At 35.1% G+C, this 25,412-nt stretch overlaps 1 protein-coding gene across 1 annotated transcript in view; it reads left to right on the top strand.

The window, feature by feature from the left end:
* OXSR1 (oxidative stress responsive kinase 1) overlaps nt 1-25,412 on the top strand; it is an 85,999-nt gene that overhangs the window by 47,255 nt on the left and 13,332 nt on the right. Inside the window, exons 6-11 of the mRNA XM_045536581.1 lie at nt 1,764-1,873; nt 4,469-4,570; nt 8,039-8,172; nt 13,246-13,294; nt 13,944-14,009; nt 21,172-21,294. Of these exons, the coding sequence (XP_045392537.1) occupies nt 1,764-1,873; nt 4,469-4,570; nt 8,039-8,172; nt 13,246-13,294; nt 13,944-14,009; nt 21,172-21,294 (584 nt within the window). The remainder of the gene's footprint in view (nt 1-1,763; nt 1,874-4,468; nt 4,571-8,038; nt 8,173-13,245; nt 13,295-13,943; nt 14,010-21,171; nt 21,295-25,412) is intronic.

Below are 25,412 nucleotides of genomic sequence, written 5' to 3'. Positions count from 1 at the left end.
CCACTAGTTAGTAATAAAAATGCTAGTACTTACTGAGTGCTTAATATATTACAGGGATTGGCCGGGCGCTGTGGCTCACGCCTGTAATCCTAGTACTCTGGGAGGCTGAGGCGGGAGGATCGCTTGAGGTCAGGAGTTCGAGACCAGCCTGAGCAAGAGTGAGACCCCGTCTCTACTAAAAATAGAAAGAAATTAGCTGGACAACTAAAAATATATAGAAAAAATTAGCCGGGCATGGTGGCACATGCCTGTATTCTCAGCTACTTGGGAGGCTGAGGCAGAAGGATTGCTTAAGCCCAGAGGTTTGAGGTTGCTGTGAGCTAGGCTGACGCCATGGCAGTCTAGCCCAGGCAACAGAGCAAGACTAATGTGTATATATACACACAAATATCGAAAGTAACTGCCCAAATTCAGCTAGCTAGTGGCAGAGCTGAATGCACTGAATATATAATACTTCCCCCCCCATGCACTTTCCATAAATGTTTACTTTGTTGGTATTGTTAATTTTACAAGTGGAGCAACATTTTAAAGTTCCTAGATATTTGCCAGTTCATGAGCATCGAGAATTGTTAAATTTTTTTTTTCTTTAAAACTGTATTGTGTAGACCTGCTGTTTTACACAGTGATGAGCAAATAATTCCTTCAAGATGGCTGAATTTATAGACTTCTGAATCTGGAATTTTCAAGTTTGACTTGCTAAAATTACCCTTTTTACACTGGACTTGTCCATAATTTATTCTGTTTTCAAATATAGAATCATTTTACAGACTGCAGAGTGTTCTGAAATACACATAAACCAAAGGGGAGTCAGATAAGGTGTATAAAAATTGCATAAGGTGTATAAAAGCCTCACTATGTTAGTTAAAGGTCTTTCAGTTGCATCAGAAATTACCACTGGCTAACTTAGCAAAGTAGGAACTTTTGAAATATACTGGGAAGTACACAGAATCAAAGAATCACCTGAACAGCTAAGCCTCAGGATGGGCAAGCACCCAGTTGTGCTGTTGACCTTTAGGATGCGGCTGTTAGCATGACTCAGCTCCAGTGACCCTCAATTTCCTTGTCTTTCCATTCAAGCTTCATGTTTCCAGGAGACTGTGATTGGCCTAGCTTGGATTAAGGTGTCTAATGCTGACTCAAATTAGCTATGCCCAGGGGTCAAGGTCAGGGAGCACAGACACGTGCTCAGGACTATTTATAGAGAAGGAAGAATTAGGGTGAGACAGGCTGTCCTCATCAGTGACTAGTACTTTGGCTCCAGTATTGTGGGATAAAAACTTTGTAGAAAATATCCTGAGACTTAGAGAGGTGAACTGAGTTTAGCAGTGTCACACATCTATTAAGAGGTAAAGTTAGGATATGAATTTAGGATTACTAACTCTAATTTATTTGGTTCCAGGTTCTTGATAACTTTTTGATTATGAAGCTGAAAAGATTGGATTTCATTCTGTAGGATTTTTTGAGCTGAAAGGGCCATGTCAAAGTGATAATTAAAAAATGAATGAATGAATCAGATAGTGATATGTAGAATGGATTGGAGCAATGAGGAAAGAAAATCTGGGGAGATGATGATGTGTCGGGGTGGAGAGGAATGGAGTGAGGGACCTGTTAAGCTATGCCTTAATTTAGTAAAAAGTTCAGCAAAAATGAAACTGTCATGCTGTTTATCTTATTTACGTAAAAGATGGTGATTACATTATTATTATTGTCTGTTTGTGATAGTTAATGTATTTTTAATACCTTGCTGTTGTATTCTATTTCAGACTTTGGGGTTAGTGCTTTTTTAGCAACTGGTGGTGATATTACCCGAAATAAAGTGAGAAAGACCTTTGTGGGCACCCCTTGCTGGATGGCACCTGAAGTTATGGAACAGGTACCGTGTTTTTGTCCTTTTAAAATGGTTTAGGGTTTTGTTATGAAACTGAAAATACTTAGTAGTATTTTCTTTTGTTTGCTATACTAGGTTAGCTTTGGGAAATATATGTCTCTGCTTCTTGGTTAAGACTTTAGTCCACCTTTGAAAACAAAACAAAACAGAAACACTCTAGAACTTTACAAAGGACTTATGAAACTCAGGAATAATATAATTAAGATTGTTTTAATAATTTTATTAGTACAAATTAGATGACCTAATTTTTTTTATTGTTTTTTTTTTTTTGAGGCAGAGTCTTGCTCTGTTGCCCAGGCTAGAGTGAGTGCCGTGGTGTCAGGCTAGCTCACAGCAACCTCAAACTCCTGGCCCCAAGCAATCCTCCTGCCTCAGCCTCCCATGTAGCTGGGACTATAGGAATTTGCCACCATGCCGGGCTAATTTTTTCTATATATATTTTTAGTTGTCAAGCTAATTTCTTTCTATTTTTAGTAGAGACAGGGTCTCACACTTGCTCAGGCTAGTCTTGAACTCCTGACCTTTAGCGATCTTCCCACCTTGGCCTCCCAGAGTGCTAGGATTACAGGCCTGAGCCACCGCGCCCGGCCTTAGATGACCTAAGTTTTTACATGTAGTTTTATTGCTGTTTCTTGAAGAGCTGGTTGTCTCTACATCCCCATTTCCCATTTGCTCTTCACAAAATTGTAATCTGGTGTCATTCATCACCTCACTTTAAGGAAACTCTGCTGCTTCTCAGATCCAGTGCTTATTTCTTATTCCTTATTTTACTTGTCCTATTGGTGGTATTTGAAACTGTTGACTAGTTTAACTTTATCCGCTTCCTTAGTGTAACTCCCTCATTCTTCTGCTTGTTAGGCTGTATCTCTGACTTCTCTTCTGGCTCTCTTTCTGCTCCTAAATGACACTGTTTCCCAAAACCTTTATCTTGGGCTCTTCTCTTCTCTGACTGCAAATGCTCACTAAATGTTCTCATCTGTGCTTCTAGTTATTAATGATTTCTAAATTATGTCCAGTCCAGTCTTGTTTCCTAAGTCTCCAGATAGGTAATTTCTAGGTCTTGATGGATGCTTTCCATAAATGTCTTATAGCCATATCAAACCTTTCCATAAGTGTCTTATAAGCATATCAAATGTTAAGAACTTAATTCATTTCTTACTTTTTTTTTTCTTTTTTTGGAGATGAGACTTTGCTCTGTTTCCTGGACTAGAGTGCAGTGGCATCATCATAGCTCACTGCAACCTGAAACTCCTGGGCTCAAACGATCCTTCTGCCTCAACCTCCCAAGTAGCTGGGACTACAGACATGTGCCACCATGCCTGACTAATTTTTGGGAGGTTTTTTGGTTTTGTTTTTTTATTTTTTTTTAACAGGATCTCACTGTGTTGTTCAGGCTGGTCTTAAACTCCTGGCCTCAAGTGATCCTCTCACCTCAGCCTCCCAAAGTGCTAGGATTAAAGGCATTAAACACCATACCTGGCCTTTTACGCTGTTTTAATCACTTGTGTTCACCCTGTTGGTGAAAGATTCCCACCCTACAGTTATGGGAGTGGCTGAATATATAACACCTGATACTGAACAGATGAGATTGACAGCAGTTTGTTAGTCACATATACACACAGCCTGTGGAAGGAGGATGGTGCATGCCTCTCAGAGACCCATGGGGTTGCACTGATGAACAGAAGGAACAAAAAGGGGCTTTGGGAGACATGCTTTATAGTACCAAGAGAGTGAGATGCCCCTTGGTTTCCTTAGGAGGATGTGATTGGCTGGCAGTGAGCTGAAACCTGCTGCTTGGGGATAAGCAGGAACTGTACCTGTTCCATTTGATAAGGAGGATTGTTGGGCTAGGGGACATTATCCACAGAGGCAGGGCGGGGAAGAGAATTTGTACTTAGGTCGTTAGAGGCCCCCATATTTTATCAGGTGGCAAGGCAGCACATACTGTTCAGTCTTAATTTTAAGTCTTATATACTCCCCAAACCTATTTCTGCTCCTGTATTGCTAGGATAGAAAATTAAAGTTTGTAACCATATAATGAGGTGGTGACAGTGTAAAAGGAGAGAAATTTGGCAATGTATTCACACCAACTTAAAAAATATTCACATCCTTTGTAACATTTTTCATTATAGAAATTAAGGTGATAAAATAATACCATAATACAGATCCTTTGGAAAACAAAAACTTACCCCACTGTGAAACATTTTGTTCTAGTTCTTCTAGTCTTTCTAAATAGACTATATACCTGTTATAAAAGTGTCAAAACTTACGAACAATTTTGTGTTCTTCATGTTTTATCATAAATGTTTTTTTATATTTTCATATAGAATTCAGAAACATTGCTTTTAATTGACTATATAGTTTAAGTGAATAGGCCATACTTAACAATTTCCCTATTATTCAGGCTGCCTCTTTTTTTTTTTCTATTACCAAATATATTTAGCTTTTGCCTACTTTAAATTATTTTATTGGTTTAAAGCTTATGAGCACTTTCATTGTTCTTGATATGTATTAGAAGCTAACTTTTGAAAGTTCTTTTAGGCTAGTGAATATAATCATGCACATCTCTGTTCTTTGCAGGTCCGAGGTTATGATTTTAAAGCTGATATCTGGAGTTTTGGAATTACAGCTATTGAACTGGCTACAGGGGCAGCTCCTTATCATAAGTATCCACCAATGAAGGTGAGGCTCACATTCAAAATACTACTCCAGCTCAAGTCCCAATTCCTTTTCAGAGCCTTTCTTCATTTGCCATTCTTTCCATTTGTTTATTGTGGGAAAATACACATAATATAAAATTTACCATCTTAACCATTTTTAAGTGTACAGTTCAGTGGTATTAAATACATTCATAATGTTGTGCAGCTATCATCACCATCTATTAATATAGCCAAGCTTTTTTCATCTTGTAAAACTGAAACTCTGTACTCATTAAACCATAACTATTGATTCCTCCTATCCTCAGCCCCTTGGCAATCACTATACTGCTTTCTGTTTGTATGATTTTTGACTACTCTAAATACCTCATGTAAGTGGAATCATGTAGTGTCTTTGTATGATTGGCTTGTTTCACTTATAATGATGTCCTCAAGATTCATCCATGTTTTAGCGTATTGCTGAAGTTCATTCCCATTTAACACTGAATAATATTCCATTGTATAGATATACCACACTTTGTTTATCCATACATTGATGGATACTTGGGCTGCTTCCATGTTGTAGCCATTGTGAATAATGCTGCTATGAACTGTGGGTATACACGTATTTCTTTGAAATTCTGCTTTCAATCCTTTTGGGTATATATGCAGAAGTGGAATTGCTGGATCATATGATAATTATATTTTTAAGTTTTTAAGGAACAGCCATACTGTTTTCCACAGCAGCTCTATCATTTCACCTTCCCCCCAGCAATACACAAGGGTTCCAGCTTCTCCTGACAACACTTTTTTTTTTTTTACTTGGTGTAAGGTGGTATCTCATTATAGTTTTGATTTGGATTTTTCTAGTGATTAGTGACATTGAGCATCTTTTCATGTGCTTATTGCCATGTAGATAGAGATGTTTATTCAGATCTTTTGCCCATTTTTGAACATGGTTGTGTTTTTGTTGTTGAGTTGTAAGAGTTCTCTATATATTCTGGATTTTAATCCCTTATCAGGTATATGATTACAAATATTTTCTATTCTGTGAGTTGCCTTTTTACTCTGTTGATACATGAAATTTTTAAACTTTCATGAAGTCTAATTTATCTACTTTTCCTCTTGTTGCCTCTGCCTTTAGTGTTATGTCTAGGAAATTGCCAAATCTAATATTGTGAAGCTCTTACCTTATGTGTTCTTCTAAGAGCTTTATTGTTTTGGGTCTTACATTTAGGCCTTTGATCCATTTTGAGTTATTTTTGTATATGTTGTTAGCTAAGAGTCCAACTTCATTCTTTTGCATGTGGATATCCGGTTTTCCCAGCACCATTTGTTGGAATGGGTCTTTTACCCATTGAATGATCTTGGAACCCTTGTCAAAAACCATTTGACCGTATATATGAGGGTTTATTTCAGGGCTCTCTTTTAGTAAGTTTCTAAATAAGAAGGTTTCAGTCCTCCAGCTTTGTTCTTTGTTTTCAAGATTGTTTTGGCTATTCAGGGTCCGTTGAGATTCCATAGGGATGTTAGGATGGACTTTTCTACTTCTGTCAGTGGGATTTTGATGGAGATTGCTTTCAATCTGTAGATGGGTTTGGGTAGTATTGACACTTTAACAATATTAAGCCTTCCAGTTCACAAACATGGTATAGTATGTGTTTCCATTTGTTTATGCCTTTTAAAATTTCTTTCAGTAATTTTTTAGCTTTCAGTGTACACATCTTTCACTTCTTTGGTTAATTCCTAAGTATTTTATCCTTTTTGATGTTAATGTAAATGGAATTATTTTTGTAATTTCCTTTTCAGATTGTTCATTTTTAGTGTATAGAAATATAACTGATTTTTGTGTATTGACTTTGTATCCTGCTACTTTGCTGAATTCATTTATTAGTTTTAATATTTTTTTGTGTGAAATCATTAGGGTTTTCTCCATGTAGAATCATATCATCTGCAAAGAGAGATAATTTTATTTTTTCTTTCCTGATTTGGTTGCTTAATTCCAATTTGGATGCTTTTTCTTACTTAATTGTTCTGGCTAGAATTTCCAGTACTATGTTGAATAGAAGTGGTAAAATGGGAATCCTTGCCTTGTTTCTGATCTTAGAGGAGAAGCTCTCAGTTTTTCACTATTAAGTATGTTTGCTGTGGACTTTTCTTATATGCCGTTTGTTATATTAAGGTAGTTTCCTTGTATTCCTAGTTTATTGAACATTTTTATTGTGAAACGGTGTTGAATTGTCAAATGCTTTTTCTACATCTATTGAGATAATCATGTGGGGTTTTTCCCCTTCATTCTGTTAATGTGGGGTATTACATTGATTAATTTTTGTATTTTGAACTATCCTTGGATTCCAGGAATCAACACCACTTTGTCGTCATGATGTATAATCCTTTTAATATACTGTTCAATTTGGTTTGCTAACATTTTCTTGAGGATTTTTGCATCAGTATTCTTAAGGGATATTCATCTATAGCTGCTTTCTTTTTTTGTAATGTCTTTGGCTTTGGTATCAGAGTAATGCTGGTCTAATAGATTTAATAGCCAGTGAAATGGCTTATTTTTTAAAAGGTTGTGGTGAGTAGGAAAGGGTGAGGTTTACTTTTCCTCCATAGTAGGCTGTTACTCCTGCAGTTACAGCCAGACATACATCTGTTAACTTATTTGCTCAAAATGAGAAATACTGCCAGCCTTACTAATTGCATTTCAGTAAATATAAATTGAATCAGAAGAGAAAGCAGTAAGTCTGATCATTGCCACCTTTTGTTTTTAGTGTTGACTTTGTAACACTTTTGTTTTTAGTGTTGACAAAAATGATATGTGCTTTTATTAAAAAGTCAAACAATATAAGAAAACACAAATCACCCAAACACCGCCACATAAATATGACCTCCATTCCTTATTTCTCTATGCATCTAGTTAGTATGTTGTCATGGAAGTCAGGAGGGAAGATATTTTGGATGGACAGTAATCAAGATTGTCAACTGCTGCAAGGAAGACAGGAAGAATGTGGCCTGAAAAAAATGCATAGCTTTGTTTACTAGGACATCAGTGATCATTTCTGTGATGGAAATATTTGAGAGGTTCTAGGAAGAGAAGGCCAGATTGCAAGGGGTCAAGGAAAAACAGTGCTATGAATAGGTAAAGTCAGCAAGGTTAACACTTTTAATTTTGCTATGGTTTTAATTTTAACAGTAGTTTGGGCAGTATAAGAATTTGGAAAGGGGACATGAAGAAACAAAGGATTCTAACTAAAGGACATAGCAAAGCTGGTACAGTGGGCCCTTGTGGATGAGTCTTCTGGGAAGCCAACCATCTATAGCATATTATTTATGTGGAAGACACATAAATAACTCTGGGTTTTAAACAACTGATCTAGATGTGAACTTTTAGAAAATAAAATCTATTTGTATTCATGGGAGGGGTTTTGCGTACATTGAAAAATCTTGACCACAATAGTTAGTTAAACTACTGAGTCATCAGAAGTTTACACTATATTGAAAATTCTTACAGGTGTTAATGCTAACACTGCAAAATGATCCTCCTTCTTTGGAAACTGGTGTTCAAGATAAAGAAATGCTGAAAAAATATGGAAAATCATTTAGAAAAATGATTTCATTGTGCCTTCAAAAAGATCCAGAAAAAAGGTAAAATATGAAAGTTTACTTTCCTCTCCATCTAATATGTAAACCACTATGGGAAGGCTAAGAATCCACATACATACATGCACAGGGAATTATTTGTGCACATTCAAAAGAACTAAATACAAACTTTTTAAAAAGTACACAGAGACCATTACACTAGATTGGAAATAGAAGTTGATTTCTACCTCCTTTGTAGTATATGGTGTACCCTAAATAGTTCAGCTATTTCCTGCTTAATTTTTTATAATTCTAAGATTGTACATTGTGAATTCTGTATTAATAAAATGCCAGGTTAGTGGGAGAGGTTTGTTTTCAATTTGCAATTTAAAATTTATAAATAAATAAATATTTTAATGCCATTTACAATATTAATAACAAAAGAAATACAGCAAATTTATATTTAGTGTCAAACAATCATACTTATTTTCATGTTAGAAGATATTTTAGTAAGTGAACCAAAAATTTGAATAGCTTCCTTGTCAATACTAGACGGATTGAATGGCAAGTGAGCAAATAAGAATATCTAATGTGTATAACTTTATGAATTAGAATCATAGAATGTTGGAGTTCATTAAGTACAACCTTTTACTTTTGAGGTCACCTGATACCCTAGTCATAGAGGTAGGACTTGAATCCAAAAGTCCTGATCCTAATTTAGGGCTCTGTTCTTACTGAATTTTATTTTTCTGTTTCACATATATTCCACTCAGCTTCTTAGCACTGAGTTCTTTTAATTTTGGTTTCTCTAAATATCAACAAAAGTAAAAGACTTTGCCATTCTTGATCATGTCTCTAGTATATGTACTGGTGCTTTAGAATATATTGTTGGAAATATTGGAAAGGATAAGAAAAACAGAGGCAGCAGAGTTTGTACTTGTGTTTTTGGAATTTTTTTTCTGTTTCTGAGTAAATGTTAAAGAAAGATAGGGAACACTTTTACTTTGGCCAGATTAGTTAATTTAAAGGACAAAACTCTCTTGTTACAAATACCTAAAAATGCCAGATAAAATCTATCAAGCTTAAAGATCTTCAATGCCAGAAATAAGGAGAAAACTATAAGTGAGAGAAGAAATATTGTGAACGAATCCAGTAGCTGCCCTCAGTGGGATACTATTTATTCCAATAACCTACTGGTTTGGATTTGTTACTCCCATATGGAGAATGGAATTGAGATCTTGGGCCCATCCAATGGGAATTTGAACTGAGATCCCACTTAAAGCTAAGACCTTCAGATATTTGCATCCTTAATAAAAGGATAGACCAGAGTAAAAACTGTCTATCATCACCAAGAGACAACAGAAATCTCTCCTGAATAATCAAGCCCTTTGACCTGGACATTCCACAGGTTTGGAGTCTAAATATATACTACCCATTCAGAAACCCACAGGATTAGAAAGTAAAAAAAAAAAAAAACATCACCAAACTGTTTTATTTTTGGCAGGAATGATCACAGAACTGGAAGAACACTTCCAAACTTCAGGTCTCATGGGATTCTCAAACATAATGCTCCACTGAAGATAAGATCACAATCCAAAATTATGAAACACACAGTGCAACAATGCATTATGAACTAGAGTTAGCAGACACAAGAAGGATTTGTGTTCCAGGAAATTTAGATAACGCAGTGATAATCAAAAAAGATATAAAACATAAGTATGTTTAAAATAATTAAAATCATAAAAGAAGAAATCAAAACCACAAGAAAAGACTATGACTATCAAAAAAGAATCAAAGAGCACTGCCAGAAATGAAAAATATAATAATTAAAATTTAAAACGTGGCCAGGCGCGGTGGCTCCCGCCTGTAATCCTAGCACTCTGGGAGGCTGAGGCGGGCGGATCGTTTGAGCTCAGGACTTCCAAACCAGCCTTAGCAAGAGCGAGACCCTGTCTCTACTAAAAAATAAAAAGAAATTAGCTGGACAACTAAAAATATATAGAAAAAATTAGCCGGGCATGGTGGCGCATGCCTGTAGTCCCAGCTATTCAGGAGGCTGAGGCAGGAGGATTGCTTGAGCGCAGGAGTTTGAGGTTGCTGTGAGCTAGGCTGACGCCACAGCACTCTAGCCCGGGTGACAGAGCAGGACTCTGCCTCAAAAAAATAAATAAATAAAATAAAATAAAACAAAACGTAATGGATTCCCATGAGTGTGGGCTGGACTTACTGACTTGCTTCTTATGAATAGACTATGAAAAAGGAAAATTAGCACCTTCACAGTGAAGAAGCTTGGTAGACACCTTCTCCACCAAGTGATCAAGGTTAACCTCACCGTTAATAAAACATACTGATATTATGTACCTGTGTTCCTCCTGATGGTGATACAGTGAGAAGTGCACATCACCTATGAGGTGTTCTTCCCCAAAATTCATAGCTTCAGTATATATTGGGAGAAATCAGACAAAACCAAATTTAGGAATATGCTACAAAATACCTGATCAGTACTCTTCAAAAGTGTCAAGGAAAGGAGAGACTAAGAAACTATCACAGATTCATAAAGACTAAATGCAATAAGGTGTTTGTTCTATATTAGATCCTAGAACAAAAAGTGGATATTAGTGGAAAAACTGGAGAAATCTGAATTAAGTCTATAGTTTAGTTAATAGTATTGTACCAGTGTTAATATTTTAATTTCTTGATAATTATACTATGTTTTTCTAAAATGTTAACATAGCAAGCTGGTGAAGGGTATGTAGGAACTGTGTACTATCTTTGCAACTCTTCTGTAAGTCTAGAAATTATTTCAATTTCTGTAAGTCTAAAATTATCTTAAAACATTTTTAAACAGTAAAAAAAAAAAAAAACCCAAACCCTAGGAAGCTACAGAAAATCTATTCTAGTTGGTAAACCTTAATTAAATTGTATTTAGAACGTTTGTAAGTTAAAGTAAAACACAGCAAAAACTCTCAGTGGACTAGTTAAGCACAACAGCCAATAAAAAAGATAATTATTTATTGATTTATCAAGTACCAAGCACTGTTGTAAACACTTGGCATATATCATCTCTTTAATTCTCACAGTAATCCTATGAGGATGGCACTGTTATTTTCATCTATTTTACAAATGAAGAAACTGAATCACAGAGAAGTTAAGTAGCCTTGCCCAAAGTTACATAGCTAATATATGATGGTGTTAGAATTCCAACCCATGTGATTTGACTAGAGTGCCTACTCTTAATCACACTTTACTGAGGAAATTGCTGAGAATATAGCACAGAAAGATAAAAGATGGAAATATGAAAGAAAGATAACATCTCGAGGATACAATGAGAAGATTCAGTGTGTGTATGCACATCCATACACACACACACCCATACACATATGTACATACACATAAATATGCACTAACCAGGAGAGACTAGAGAGAATGTGGGAAAAACAATATTTAAAGAAATTATTCCTGAGAATTTTCCAGAATTGATGAAAAACCTATAGACTCAGATTAAAGAGCCATCTCCCCAAAATTCTAAGCAATATCCCCCAGCCCCTACTTGTATACATTGTTGTGAAACTTCTAGATACAAAGCAAAGATAAATTTTTACATGAAATCTCAAGAAACAGATTACCAACTGAGGATTAGCAGGTAGATTGATAACCACTTCCCCAGTAACAACAGTTGAGGCCAGCATTTAGTGAAATGCTGAGAGAAAATACAGTTATGCGTCACTTAATGATGGGGATACATTCTGAGAAATGCATCATTAGATGGTTACGTCATTGTGCAACCATGATAGAGTGTACTTACACAAACCTAGATGGTATAGCCTTCTACAGGCCTAGGTTACACAGTGTAGCCTATTGCTCTGGCCACCACTAGATATGTGGTCTGCTGACCAAAATGTCATCATGTGGTGCGTGACTGTGACTGTTAACCCAGAGTTCTCCATCTATTCAAACTATCATTCAAGAGTAAGCATGAAATTAAGATACTTTTCACACAAAAATTGAGTTTTCCAGTCACATTCTATATTTAAAGAACTCATATAAGGTGTACTTTAGAAAGAAGGAACTGCACTGAGAAGAAGGAATGAGTGATAAGCAGCAGTGTTGTGCAAATTGAGAATATTGAAATCTCGACTGAATGAAAAAATGAGAATGGTAATGCCTAATTTCATTTTGCATAGCACTTTCACATTTATTCACTTTTGGCATCTTTATAATAATCTTCTGAGGCACCAAGTCTCAAGCTTGAATGCACTTTGAAATTACCTGGGGCTTTTTAAAAACTACTGATGCCTGGATTTGCCCGCAGAGATTCTGCTTTAATTTGTATGAGGTACAGCCCAGTCACTGAGAATTTTAAATACCTCCCAGTTAGTTGAGTGCAGAGCAGTGTTTAAGAACTGTTGCTTTTAGGGACTTGGCCAGGTAATACTGAACCTTAGAGAAGTTGTGGTTTGCTCAGGATCACACAGGAGGCAAAATCAGGTCCATTGTCTAAGTGTAGAATTCTTTATTCTGAATGATATTCTTTTAAAAGTTTGTAAAATTGACAATGATGCCTTTACTCAAAAGGCAGTAAGACCAGGTACAGTTGAGTTAAAAACTGAGTTTTAGCTACATTTGGGTAATGTACTTAACTTATAGAATCTTCATTTTTTAAAAGGGAAGTGTGAAATCTATTTTTAAGACTCTATAGTTACCTAGGTTGAAGGCTAGCAGGCAGCCAGGTGGTAAGAACCAGAGGGCTTGATTTGGTCTGTTTCCTCTTTGTGAGTTTAAATATATTTTTATGGCTTGATAAAAAGATAGTATCCAACTTACTGCTTGGGAAATAATAATATTAAATAGCAAATATATTGGAAGCCACTAAAATCATGCTTCCTAAAGAAACATTTCACTAATGAATTTTTCAAAGAATCTACAATAATTATCAGAACATTTGTATTTGAATTTTTTATTGTATTCAATGTCTTACACCAAGTTTATTTTACTTTTTGCGTTTTAGCAGGTTAAAGAAAGTAGAGTATGCTGAGTTTTTATTTTGCTGCTGAAAAAATAATTTTCTCATTTTTGAAGGTAGAAACTCACATGACATTTGAATTAACTGTAACACTTTTTTTTTTCCCCTGGTTTTAGACCAACTGCAGCAGAACTGTTAAGGCACAAATTTTTCCAGAAAGCAAAGGTAAGAAATTCTAGCTTGTGATTATATACACTCATATGATGCTTCAATTAATTACCCAAATTATGTTCACTGTTCAGAAGTTGCCTTTCTTAAGGTGATTATGTTTGGAGGAATGATGGTGAATAAAATAATTGTGGAAGAGACTATGTATACAATTTTTTGTAGTTAAGATACTTGCTTTGGAATTTAGTTAATGCATTTTTATGGAAATTAATTTAAATTTCAGGTTAAATTTATCATAGGAACAATGATTACTAAATTTTGCTATCATAAATACAATCTGTATCAACTCTCATTTCAAGGTTTGCTACTGAATTAGTAAACATCTGATTTCCCAAAGATATCGGATAGTGGGATGTTACTTTAGTTGGAAATGTGAACCATGATCTCAAAGGATGTAAATTTAGTACAGCAAACTTTTCATAGATAATGGTTCATACAGTACACTAAAGCTCAATTTTCCGTCAGTTTATAAAGCCATGGGAGTAACATACTAAAGGAGCTTCAGAGTAAAAGAATGGAGGTTTTTCTCATACTTCTTTATAAAACAGTTACTATTTCACATTTTAATTATGGTGATTTTTGTGTCAGTTTTTTTGGTTTGATAAAAACTTCTTTTAAGAACAAAACATTTGCTTTTCCTCTGTAGAATAAAGAATTTCTCCAAGAAAAAATATTGCAGAGAGCACCAACCATTTCTGAAAGAGCTAAAAAGGTAAATAGGAATTTAACTCAGTTTTCATGAGAAATTGCATAGATTTACTTTATTTTTGCATTTTGAAATTATATGTTAAGTAATACTTTGTTAATGGTATATGAGTATTATTTGTTTTCTTTCAGTCCTTTCTAAGGCATTCTTTAACACGTTCATTCAACAAATATCATTGATCTACTATATGCTTAGGTATTGCTCTGCTATCTACTAAGGTGAAAAGTTATGCTAGACAGCAATTGGTGAATTAATTCTAAACCCTGTTGAAACACTATTTCGATCTACCAGACTGAGATGTGATTTTATAACACATAGCATTTATAGCTTTGGATGTAAGTGTTGGTATCCTCTTCGACCTCCAAATTTTCTCCTGCTTTTACTGAAAGGCCAAAATAATCTTGTGCATATGAAATTTCTAAGAAGTTTGGTCATAATGTGAGTATAGAGAAATGCTTTAAGATCTCAGGGTAAAACATAAGAATTTACCATTCTGTGATACTTTTATGAACCTCTGGAACAGTAGGGAGAAGAAAATCCTCCCTTTTCCCCCACTCTTACCTCTCTGCTCAAAGCAGACTTATCCACTGTGAAGGAAATGAGGCAGTGTAGGCTTCTGCTGATGACAGACTTGAAGAAGGTAAAGGTCCTATACCATATAAAATGCAGTGGTAGCCTTTCCAGGAAGTTAGAATAATTCTGTCTAATAGTGGCTTATTCTCTTCTGTAGATCTCACTGCTTGGGAATTCTGATATTATTAAGAAGGTTTGACATAATAAAGAACCAGAAAAGTGTATTAAACACTTCGAAATGATGTCTTACTAAGCACAATTAACTTGTCTCTATTTTAGAGATATATTTTTCTGCAAATTTGGATATTCAATCTAGTAATTAGGGGACTCTGTTTTCTTCCTAAAGAGTTCTTTTTGAAAAGTACCAACAACCTATTGTTTTCTAGTTTTTTTCTTAGACTTAAAGTTATTTTTCCCTTCTGGAAAAATTTCCTCTCCTACATTGGATCTTTTCACTTGCTATACTTTTTTCTTTGGATGTTATTTCCCTTTATCAGTGGTTATAATCCATTGCTAAATATCAGAATCACCTGGAGACTTAAAGGAAAAAAAAAATAAGCATAAAGAGTATCATCCCAAACCAACTGAAGTCATATCTCGGGGGAGCAGGACCTGGAAGATTACTCTCGTGGGTAGCCACTGGTTTAAACACTTACTGAACTCATTCCTCCACTTCATTTCAGGTCTCTGCTCAAGTGGCCCTTCCTCAGAATAACTTTCTCTAACTAGTAAAATACTACCTTCCCATGCTTTTATATCCCTTTACCTTACTTTATTTTACTTTAAAGACCTTATCATCATCTGCCATTGTATAGTCTTTCTATACCATTAGAACAAAAGCTTAATGAGAACAGGTACTTTTGTTCATTGCCGTATCTTCAGTATAACTAGGGCCATTCCTGAGACATGATATTCTTTAAAAAATATGAATATATATTAAAATCTCTGTGCTTACAATTGTTTACAGTAAATCCCAAGCAAGAGATATAATTGATTTAGTATCTGCAGTCTGATCCATTTAAGAAGAGTGAGCCTCAAAAGAATAGCACAGAGCATACCTGCATTTATTTCCACCCTTCTGCCAAAAATTATCTACTAAAATAACAGTTAAGAGAATACAAAGAAAAGGCGCAAACCCCAAATGGACAAAAAAGAAAAAAATGGGAGAAGTGAAAGCTGCAACCAAATTTTCTAAACTGTGATGCCACTAAATCAGTGGTAAGTGATTTGGCAAATCAGAGGAATGTAGTTGCTGAGCCAGTGTTAAAGAAAGTTTAGAAGCTACCTTGTACAACAGAGCCGCAAAAGGCAAGGAGTTAATACCAGGTACCTCCAGAAATGAGAGTGAAAGAGGGCTAAAAAACCGGGAGGGTTGGGTGAAAGTCTTAAGATAGAGTTAGACTGTGGTTCCCCTTTCTCCCTCTGTGCTGCACCCCAGGAGATGTCGAGGTTTATTCTGCAGAAAGGTAAAAGAAATGGTCTCTGAACTGAAGGACACAGTTACCACAGTTGAATAGTGGGAACTTACTGAAAAGGTGCATTTAAGTGAATGTTTACATGCTGAATGTTAAGAACCCCTAGTCATATTACTTCATTCAACTCCTGGAACATGAGCATTAAAGCTTATTATCCCCTAGACAGGACATTGGAAGATCTTTATTTGATTTATCTGTCTAGCTCAAGACAAAAAACTTAATGTTACTGACATTGGGGGTTCCTCTGTGAAATGCCCACCCAGATCACTCTATATTGAAGCTTATAGTCAGAAAACTCCACCTACTTGAAAACTCAGTGCTTCCAATCAATGTTTTAGTTCCTTGGTCTTAAATATGAGCAGAAATCTAGGATCACAGGATATCTGAGGAAAACCTCTTAATATAAAAGATAGAGGACAAATAAACACAGGAAAGAAAATCAGAGAAAATAGACTTAGAGTTATGATTTTATTAGGTCATTAAATATGAAATGTCCCTTTTCGAATCAAAAGTTTAGTTTATTACATCTCAAACAAGAAGCAGTACAATTAATCAAAGTATGAACCTAAAGTATTGACACAGTTCTGCTATCTTAATGGTAGCTTGTTTACGCCAGCAGTGAAGAAGCCTGGAGAGCAGTAGCAATGAAATCACAAAAGGCCTTTCCTACAGCTTGTTGAGAATTGAACAATTTTCCTTGTAAGAAGTGGTCCAAAGCCTGGAAGAAGTGGTAGTCAGTTGGTACAAATGGTGGATGACAGTTTCCAAGTCCGGCCTCTGTAGTGTGAGCAGCATTGTTTGTGCCACACGTGGTCAAGCATTGTCTTGCAAGAGGATTGGCCTGTCTGTTGACCAGTGTTGGCTGCTTAATCACAAGCATCCTCATCATTGCATCCAACTGGTTGCAGTAGACATTTGCTGTAATCTATTGACCAGGTTTCATAAAGCTGTAGTGGATAATACCAACGCTGGACCACCAAACAGACACTATTAGCTTTTTTTGATGAATGTTTGGTTGTGGACTGTGTTTCAGCACTTCATCTTTGTCTAGCCATTGTGCCAAACACTTGCAATTGTCAAAAAGAATCCATTTTTCATCACACATAACAATACAGTGTAGAAATGGTTCACCTTCAAGTTGTAACAGCAAAGAAAGGCAAGCTTTGAAAGATGATTTCTCTTCTGACGCTCATGTAATTCGTGTGGTACCTATCTATCCAGCTTCTTTACCTTGTCGATTTGTTTCAAACAGCCCAATATTGTTGGAATAGTACCATCAAACCTTGCTGCTAATTCATGTGTAGGTTGAGATGGATTCGCTTCCACTACAGCTTTCAGCTCATTGTTATCCACCTTGGTCTCAGGTCACCCATGTGGCTCATTTTCAAGGTTAAAATCACCAAAGTAGAAATTCTCAAACCATCAACATACTGTGCATTCATTAGCCACATCCTTCCCAAACACTTTGTTGATATTTCGAGCTGTCTGCATTGCATTGGTCCCACCATGGAACTCATATTTGAAAATAACACAAATTTTTGACTTGTCCATGGTTTCTCAAAAATTGCTCTAAAAACAAATTTGACAGATAATCACAAGCCAGACCATGCATTTGAAAGAATGAGGATGTGTCTTCAATGAAAATAAAACAAGAAATGTCAAAGTGAAATAGCAGAGATATCAGCTGTCAAACTTAGTACTTAAGGAAATCAGACATTTCATACTTAATAATCTAATATTTAAGTTGTCTTCCTGCAGTTTAAATAAAATCATGACTCTCGTTAGAGATAAGAATTTGCATTCATAAAAGATGAACATAATGCTATTTAAAAAGAAGCATTTGGCCAGGACAATACAGTGAGTAAAGAATAATCTTCAGCAGATGGTGCTGGCACAACTGCATATCCCCATGCAGAAGAATGAAGTTGGGTCTTTTCCTCTCACCTTACAAAAAAATTAACTCAAAATGTATTGTAGACCTAAATGTAAGTGCTAAAGCTATAAAACTCTTTAAAGAGTATAGGAGTAAATCAGTGGGAACTTGAGTTAGGCAAGCTTTCTGAGACGTAACAAAAATACAAGCCATAAAAGTAAAAATAAATTGACTTCATCAAAATTAAAAACTTTTATGCTTTAATGGATACCATCTAAAAGGTGAAAAGACAGCTTAGAGAATGGGAATAAATATTTGCAAATCATATCTGATAAGGGACTTACATCTAGAATATATAAAGAACTCTTGCAACTCAATAATAAAAAGACAAATAACCCAGTTTACCAAATGGGTAAATGATCTGAATAGAAATCTCTCCAAAGAAGATATACAAATGGCCAATAAGCACATGACAAGATGCTTAATATTATTGGCCATCAGAGAAATGCAAATCAAAACGTTAATGAGGTACTACTTTACACGCTCATTGGGATGGCTATAATAAAAAAGACAGTAACAACTGTTGGTAACAACTGTTTCCACTTTGGAAAACAGTCTGGCAATTCCTCAAAAGGCTAAACAGAATTACCATATGACCCAGCAGTTCTACTCCTAGGCATACCCAAGAGAATTGAAAACATACATAAAAATGTGGCTGGGCGTTGTGGCTCACACCTGTAATCCTAGCACTCTGGGAGGCCGAGGCATTGTGGCTCACACCTGTAATCCTAGCACTCTGGGAGGCCGAGGCGGGAGGATTGCTAAAGGTCAGGAGTTCAAGACCAGCCTGAGCAAGAGGGAGACCCCATCTCTACTAAAAATAAAAAGAAATTATATGGACAACTAAAAATACATAGAAAAAGTTAGCCGGGCATGGTGGCGCATGCCTGTAGTCCCAGCTACTTAGGAGGCTGAGGCAGAAGGATCGCTTGAGCCCAGAGGTTTGAGGTTGCTGTGAGCTAGCCTGAAGTCACGGCACTCTAGCCCAGGCAACAGAGCAAGACTCTGTCTCAAAAAATAAAAAATAATTAAAAAAAAAGAAACATGTATACAAGTGTTCATAGCAGTATTATTCATGATAACCAAAAAGTGGAAACAACTCAGATGTCCATCATTTGAGTTGATTGGGTGATCAGGTATATAAAATATGGTGTATCCATACAGTGTAATATTATTCAATAATAAAAAGGAATGAAGTTTTGATACATGCTATGATGTGGATGTAATGTAATGTGGATCCTTAAAACATGCTAGTTAAAGAAGCTAGTCACAAAAGAGCAAATAATGTATGGTTCCATTTATGTGAAATGTCCAGAATTGGCAAATGTGTAGAGACAGAAAGTAGAGTAGTGGTTTCCTAGGACTGGGGGTTTTGGAAACAAATGGGCAGTGGCTTATAAAGGATGTGACATGTTTGGTGGGGACAGGGAGGGGTTGATGAAAGTATTCTAAATTTTTAATTGTAGTGATGGTTGCACAACTCTGAATATACTAAAAATAATTGAGTTGTATACCTTCAGTGGGTCAATTATATAGTGTTGAGTTATATTTCAATAAAGTTACTATTTTTAAAAAGGGGGCATTCACCAACAAAAAGTTCATGGCAATTGAAAACAGAAGAAATGAAAAATTCAATATAAAGGTTGTGGGATAAAGTTGAGGGAATTTACCAGAAAGGAGAGCCAGAAGGCCCAGATATAAATAACAGATTTGAAAAGAGTTCATATGAAAGGGTTCAGCATTTGAAAAAGTTCCAGAAAAGGAGAACTTAGAAAAACAGAAGAAAGGAAATCATTGAAGAAATAATTCAAGAAAAATTTCCAAAATTGATGGTTATGAATTTCCAGAATTAAGGATCCTGAGTACTCAGCACAATGATTAAAAATAGACTAACACTAATGCACATTACCATGATAGGTCAGAATATTAGAGGCAAAAAGAGGACTCTATAATTTTCCAGAGAAGGGAGGAAATGTTACAAACAGGATTGGGAGTCATGATGACCTCAGTAACACTTCTGGAAGCCAGATCACAATGGAGCAGTTATCTTCAAAATTAATGAAAAGAAATGATTCCTAACCCAGCCTGTTTTTTTTTTTTTTCTTTAACCAAAGCATAAAAGAAGTATGGGGATAGAATCAAGATAAGTTCAGAAATACATGGCTTTAATAAATGTACCATGCTAATAGTGAAGAAAGGGTTTAAATTTAAAACAGAAGTCATGTGATCCAGGAAGCACAGTCCTCTGGATGATGGTAGAATGCAATCTGGAATAGCAGACCTGGCATGAAATCAGCCTAGGGTGGAGCAGATCAGGAGGCTTTGGTTAGAGAGTCTTCTTGAAGAAGATGATACTGATAGAATACTTAATCTATTTGAATGTGATGAGAGGAGATTTACACAGCTGAGAGAGAATAAATACTAACTACAGGGGAAACAAAAAAGGTATGCAGGAAAGAAAAGTAATGGTAATATACAATAAGGCTCAGCTGTGAGTATCATGTATATAATTGCATTATGCAAACACTGAATATTGATCTAACCAAAATTACAATATATCTTGAGAAAAGAATAGAGGATTGATAATATAGTTAAATTCTCATCTTTTGTTGTGGGAAGTCCCATAGATAATTCCTAAAACCAAAATATGAATGAATAATGATAGGAACACATTAGAGAAATGAATGTAAATCTAAAATAATAAGCTATTGAAAGTGGTTGCACCTGTGGAGAAGATAGTAGTTAGGAGATTTCTCTTTTCCTTAACAAAACTTGCACAGCAGCTTGAAAAATATTAATATATACAATATAATTTTGATTTAAAAGCTTAAAAAACAACAGATTCTTTGTCTTGGGTTTATTTATTTTGAACAGAAAACCTTTTTTTTTTTCCCTAAATGTCCCAGGGCATTAAAAGATTAATCACATTTGACCTATGACTTCACATAAGAAGGATTTTGATGTTGTTTGGGCACAGAGTGTAGAAGTACAGGGAAGGTTGATGGTTGTGGAGACAGCAGAGGTTATGAACAGAGAGTATTAGAATATATGAAGCGCTTGTATGGGAGCGCTTATGGAGAAGATGATTATCTACTTAATGGGTTGAAGTGATAGAGAAATATGATTGAGTTTTCTGTTTAGTAAATGTGAAACGCTACCATAATCCATGTTTCTTCCTAATGAGCAGGTTCGGAGAGTACCAGGTTCCAGTGGCCGTCTTCATAAGACAGAGGATGGAGGCTGGGAGTGGAGTGATGATGAATTTGATGAAGAAAGTGAAGAAGGAAAAGCAGCAATTTCACAACTCAGGGTAAATTTTGTTAAACTGTATGATTTTGCTAGAACTTTCTGTGGTTCTTATTCAGCTTAATCAGCTAAAATATAAAGAATACAATTATTAGTGACAGAATTTCCTTGAACAACTTATTAACATCAGGAGCCCAGTTAATTCTGCATGGAAAATTGGACTGGCACATCTATTTGAATATGGTAATATTTAGAGTATATAACCCAAATCTATAGATGAAAACTATAATGTCTAAGATGAAAAATACTCTGGATAGGATTAATTAAACATTGCAGAAGAGAAAGTTAGCAAACTTGAAGGCCTAGCAATAGAAACTTTGTCCCTGAAGTCTGTTATCCTTCTATCTGAAGAGGAACAGTGTACCTCTTCTTTAGTTGGTATATCCTAGATATATGTCTGGGGTGTGTGTGTTTGCTAAAAGCAATGAAGACAAGGGTCTTCTACTGCTTCAAGTTGATTGTCAGGACTCATTCCCAAGAATAGATGTGTGTATAGGAAATAGGGTTTGACAGTGTTATGCCTTCACTCAGGACTTTTTTTGTGGGATGAATAGTGGGTACAGTGGTATCTCTGTCTGCTTTTAGGATCTACTTTGGTGAAAGCACTTAGGACTCTTTGTTGATCAACATTGAATTTTTTTGGCCTTGTTTATCTAATGAGGTCTTTTGAGTCTAGTCCTTTTGCAGAGCTAAGTTTGTAAAGGCCTTGCCAATGAAAATTGGCAAAATTTATTAAGCTTTAAGCTTGGAAATGCTCATAAAACATAACATATAAACATTCATTTCTATACAATTGTGAGTTTAATGTTTCATTATAAATGTGAGACTATGGTGTCTTTTCTTACTTTTTCATGTGACTCCTTTCTGAATTGATACCGTAATGTAATCTAATATTAAAGCTGCCAGAGGAAGCAAGAGCTACATAAACCTTATAGTTCTAGCTTCCTATGAAAGAGATGATGATGCTATTTTTTTCTAACAAATATTTGGAAAGATAAATTATAGCTTTTAATATCAGATTATTACTGCCTAACCATCTGTAAGAAATTTGGTAGTTCTGAATTAGTTATAATAGCTTTTCTATAACCTAATACACTGGTATCTAAACAGCATAGAAAATTATATACTTTGTCCACAGAATAAGTAGCTTTTTCTCCAGTATTTTTCATGTTATGTTTGTAGCCATTTTTGAGATCATGAATTCTTTTTAAGAAAGTGAGCCTTTTAAAACTAAATTGAGCTACATTAAGACAAGAATATACCATGACCAAATGGGATAGGGTAAAATGATGGTTCAATATTGGAAATCTTATAATATTAATAGAGCTGAGATGAAACCATATTTTTATTTTCATAGATTCTGAAAAAGCCTTTGACAATATTTAGTACATATTCATAATAAAGACTCTTGTATAGATCTAGATTTCCATCTTTGTATTATTTTCCTTATGCCTGAAGAACTTCTCTTAATATTTTTTGTGTTGTAGGTCTGCTGGCAATGATTTCTTTAAGGTTTTATGTCTGAAAATTCCTCTTATTCACCTTTATTTTGACAAGACATGTTTGCAGGGCATAGAATTCTAGATTGATAGGCTTTAAAGATGCTTTTTCACCATCTTCTGGCTTGCATGTTTCCACTGAGAACTCTGGTGACATCCTTATCTTGTTTCTTTATAAGTAATATGTCTTTTTTCTATGACCACTTTTAAGATTTCCTCTTTATAAGTGCCTAGGTGTATTTTTCTTCATGTTTCTTGTGCTTGGGGTTTTGTTGAGCTTGTTTGATTTGTGGGTTTATAGGTTTTTATCAAGTTTGGAAAATTTTCAGTCATTATATCTTCAAATATTTTTTCTGTCCTCCAAATAACATGTATATTAGGCTACTTGAAATTGTGTCATATCTCACTGATTCTCTTTTCATTGTTTAAAAATTCTTTTTTCTCTCTCTCCATTTTGTATAATTTCTATGCTAGCCTTCAAGTTCATTTATCTTTTCTCCTGCAACTTCTAATCTTCTGCTAATTCTATTCAGTCTGTATTTAAGAATCTCAGGCATTGTAATAGTCTAGAAGTTTGGTTTTTTTTTTTTAAACTTCTTCCATGTCTCTACTTAACTTTTTAAAGATATGTAATACAGTTAAAATAATTATTTTAATGTTCTTTTCTGCTAATTCTAACATCCATGTCAATTCTGGATTTGAAAAATGAGTAAATGTCTTGGTGTTTTTGGGAGCTAGGATTCTCACTGTAGAAAAAGAGACAAATACAGAATGGGGCAAGATGAGAAAGAATCCTTTGGGGATGGATTTGAATTGGAGGTTTTGGTGTGAATTCAAGCTTTTTAAAGGGTGTGGGTGTGTGAGACAGTGAGAATGTCTTTGTGCCTATGTGTATATATATATGTGTGTGTACACTTGGATATATCTCATTTTTGTCTACTGAGGGACCTTGAAGCAAAAGCACACCAATAGTGATAAGCATACCTTACACCCAGATCATGGTCTCTAATGCAATTCCCCACTTAAAGGAACCAGGACTCCTCTGAGAAATCCTTTGAGAAATGGCTGGTTCCAGGGCTTGGGCAAGGAAAAGATAAGATGAATCTGGAATATTATCTTTTGCCAGAAAGAGAAGATGCTTAAAAATTAAAAACAAAAACAAAAACCTCATAAGAATGCTTGAAGGAGCACTCACTGACCAACTCTGGGCCAGTTTAACCATCAAAATAATTAAATGCAGTAATCATTTAAAAATTGGAATCTATGAGTCCATATTAATTATAAGTAGTACATAAATAAATGGAGGGACCAAGGGATAGTTCTTCATGACAGTAGAATCCCAAATGCTGACTGGTAAATGTGAAGGAGTGTTGGAGGTGGAAAATCCTCATTTTACAATCATCATCACAAAGATGGGATCAGGCAGGGATCATCAATGATGCTAAATATAGGGGGAAGTTTTGCTGAGCAGGATATTGTCAAGGTCTTAAAGTGTCTCCCTACAGATTGCCTATTAGTTGCAAGGGAAAAACTAGTTACTATATATATACTGGAGAAATAGGACAATTCTTTGACCAGGTGATTAAAATTAACTTTGCTAACATGGGGCAGATGAACTTGTGATATCCTAAAAAGGACACGATCACTGTGTAGAATCCAACTGGGAATTCATTTAAGTTTAGTAATAAGGAAACAGATAAACCCCAAATGAGGGACATCTATTTATATAGTAGGGGTGGAGTGACTATATTCTTCAAAAATGTTGATGTTCCAGATTTTAAAAATCTAAGGAAACATGACAGCTAACTGTAATATATGATCTTAGACTGCATCTTATACTGGAAGAAAAACAAAAGGCTACAAAGGACATTAGGGTCAACTGACAATTAGACTATGGACAGTAAATTAGATTAAAATATTATGTCATTGTTAAATATGCTGATAACTGTAGTGTGAAATTATTTAAGAAAATATTTCTGTTCTTAGGAAATACATACTCTGATTATTAAGTGGCAAACAGCCATGATATGTGCAACTTATTTTCAAATGGTGCTGGAAAAATATGATTAAATACTTAAATTTAGAAAGAGAAAGTGAACACCCAAATGATAAAGCAGATGAGGAAAGAAAGGTTAATAATAGATGAATCAGCATAAAGGGTTTACTGGTGCACTTTGTATTGTTCTTATTCTGGCAACTTTTCTATAAGTTTGAAATTATATTCAGAGTTTTTTAAAAAATGATTTTGGATTGGCCACTTACTTGCTGTATTACATTAGCTATTATCTAAACCTTGATTCTCCTTAATAAAATGGTGATGAAAATTTTAAAAAAAAATCCCTAAGTTGACCTTTTAAGAAGTCTGACTAAATCCATTTTTGGCAGAATTTACCATAAATTGATATTTGTTTGGAGGTAAGTTTTTTGGTAAACTACAATGTCTGTATCCAGAATTACTACTGTTATGCTTTACCAAATAAACTTAGCTTAGATTTTATACACACAGATTATAACTGTTCATTTCCAAATAAATGTGATTTACACCAGGTACTTGAGACCTCACCTCAATTTATATTAAAATATCAATTTATTTCCACTAACCATTTTTTATTTTTGGACGACC

Source organism: Lemur catta, chromosome 1 (assembly GCF_020740605.2).
Source record: "Lemur catta isolate mLemCat1 chromosome 1, mLemCat1.pri, whole genome shotgun sequence".
Classification (NCBI taxonomy): Eukaryota; Metazoa; Chordata; class Mammalia; order Primates; family Lemuridae; genus Lemur; species Lemur catta.
The sequence above is the reverse complement of the archived record's forward strand: the minus strand, read 5'-3'. Positions and strand labels throughout refer to the sequence as shown.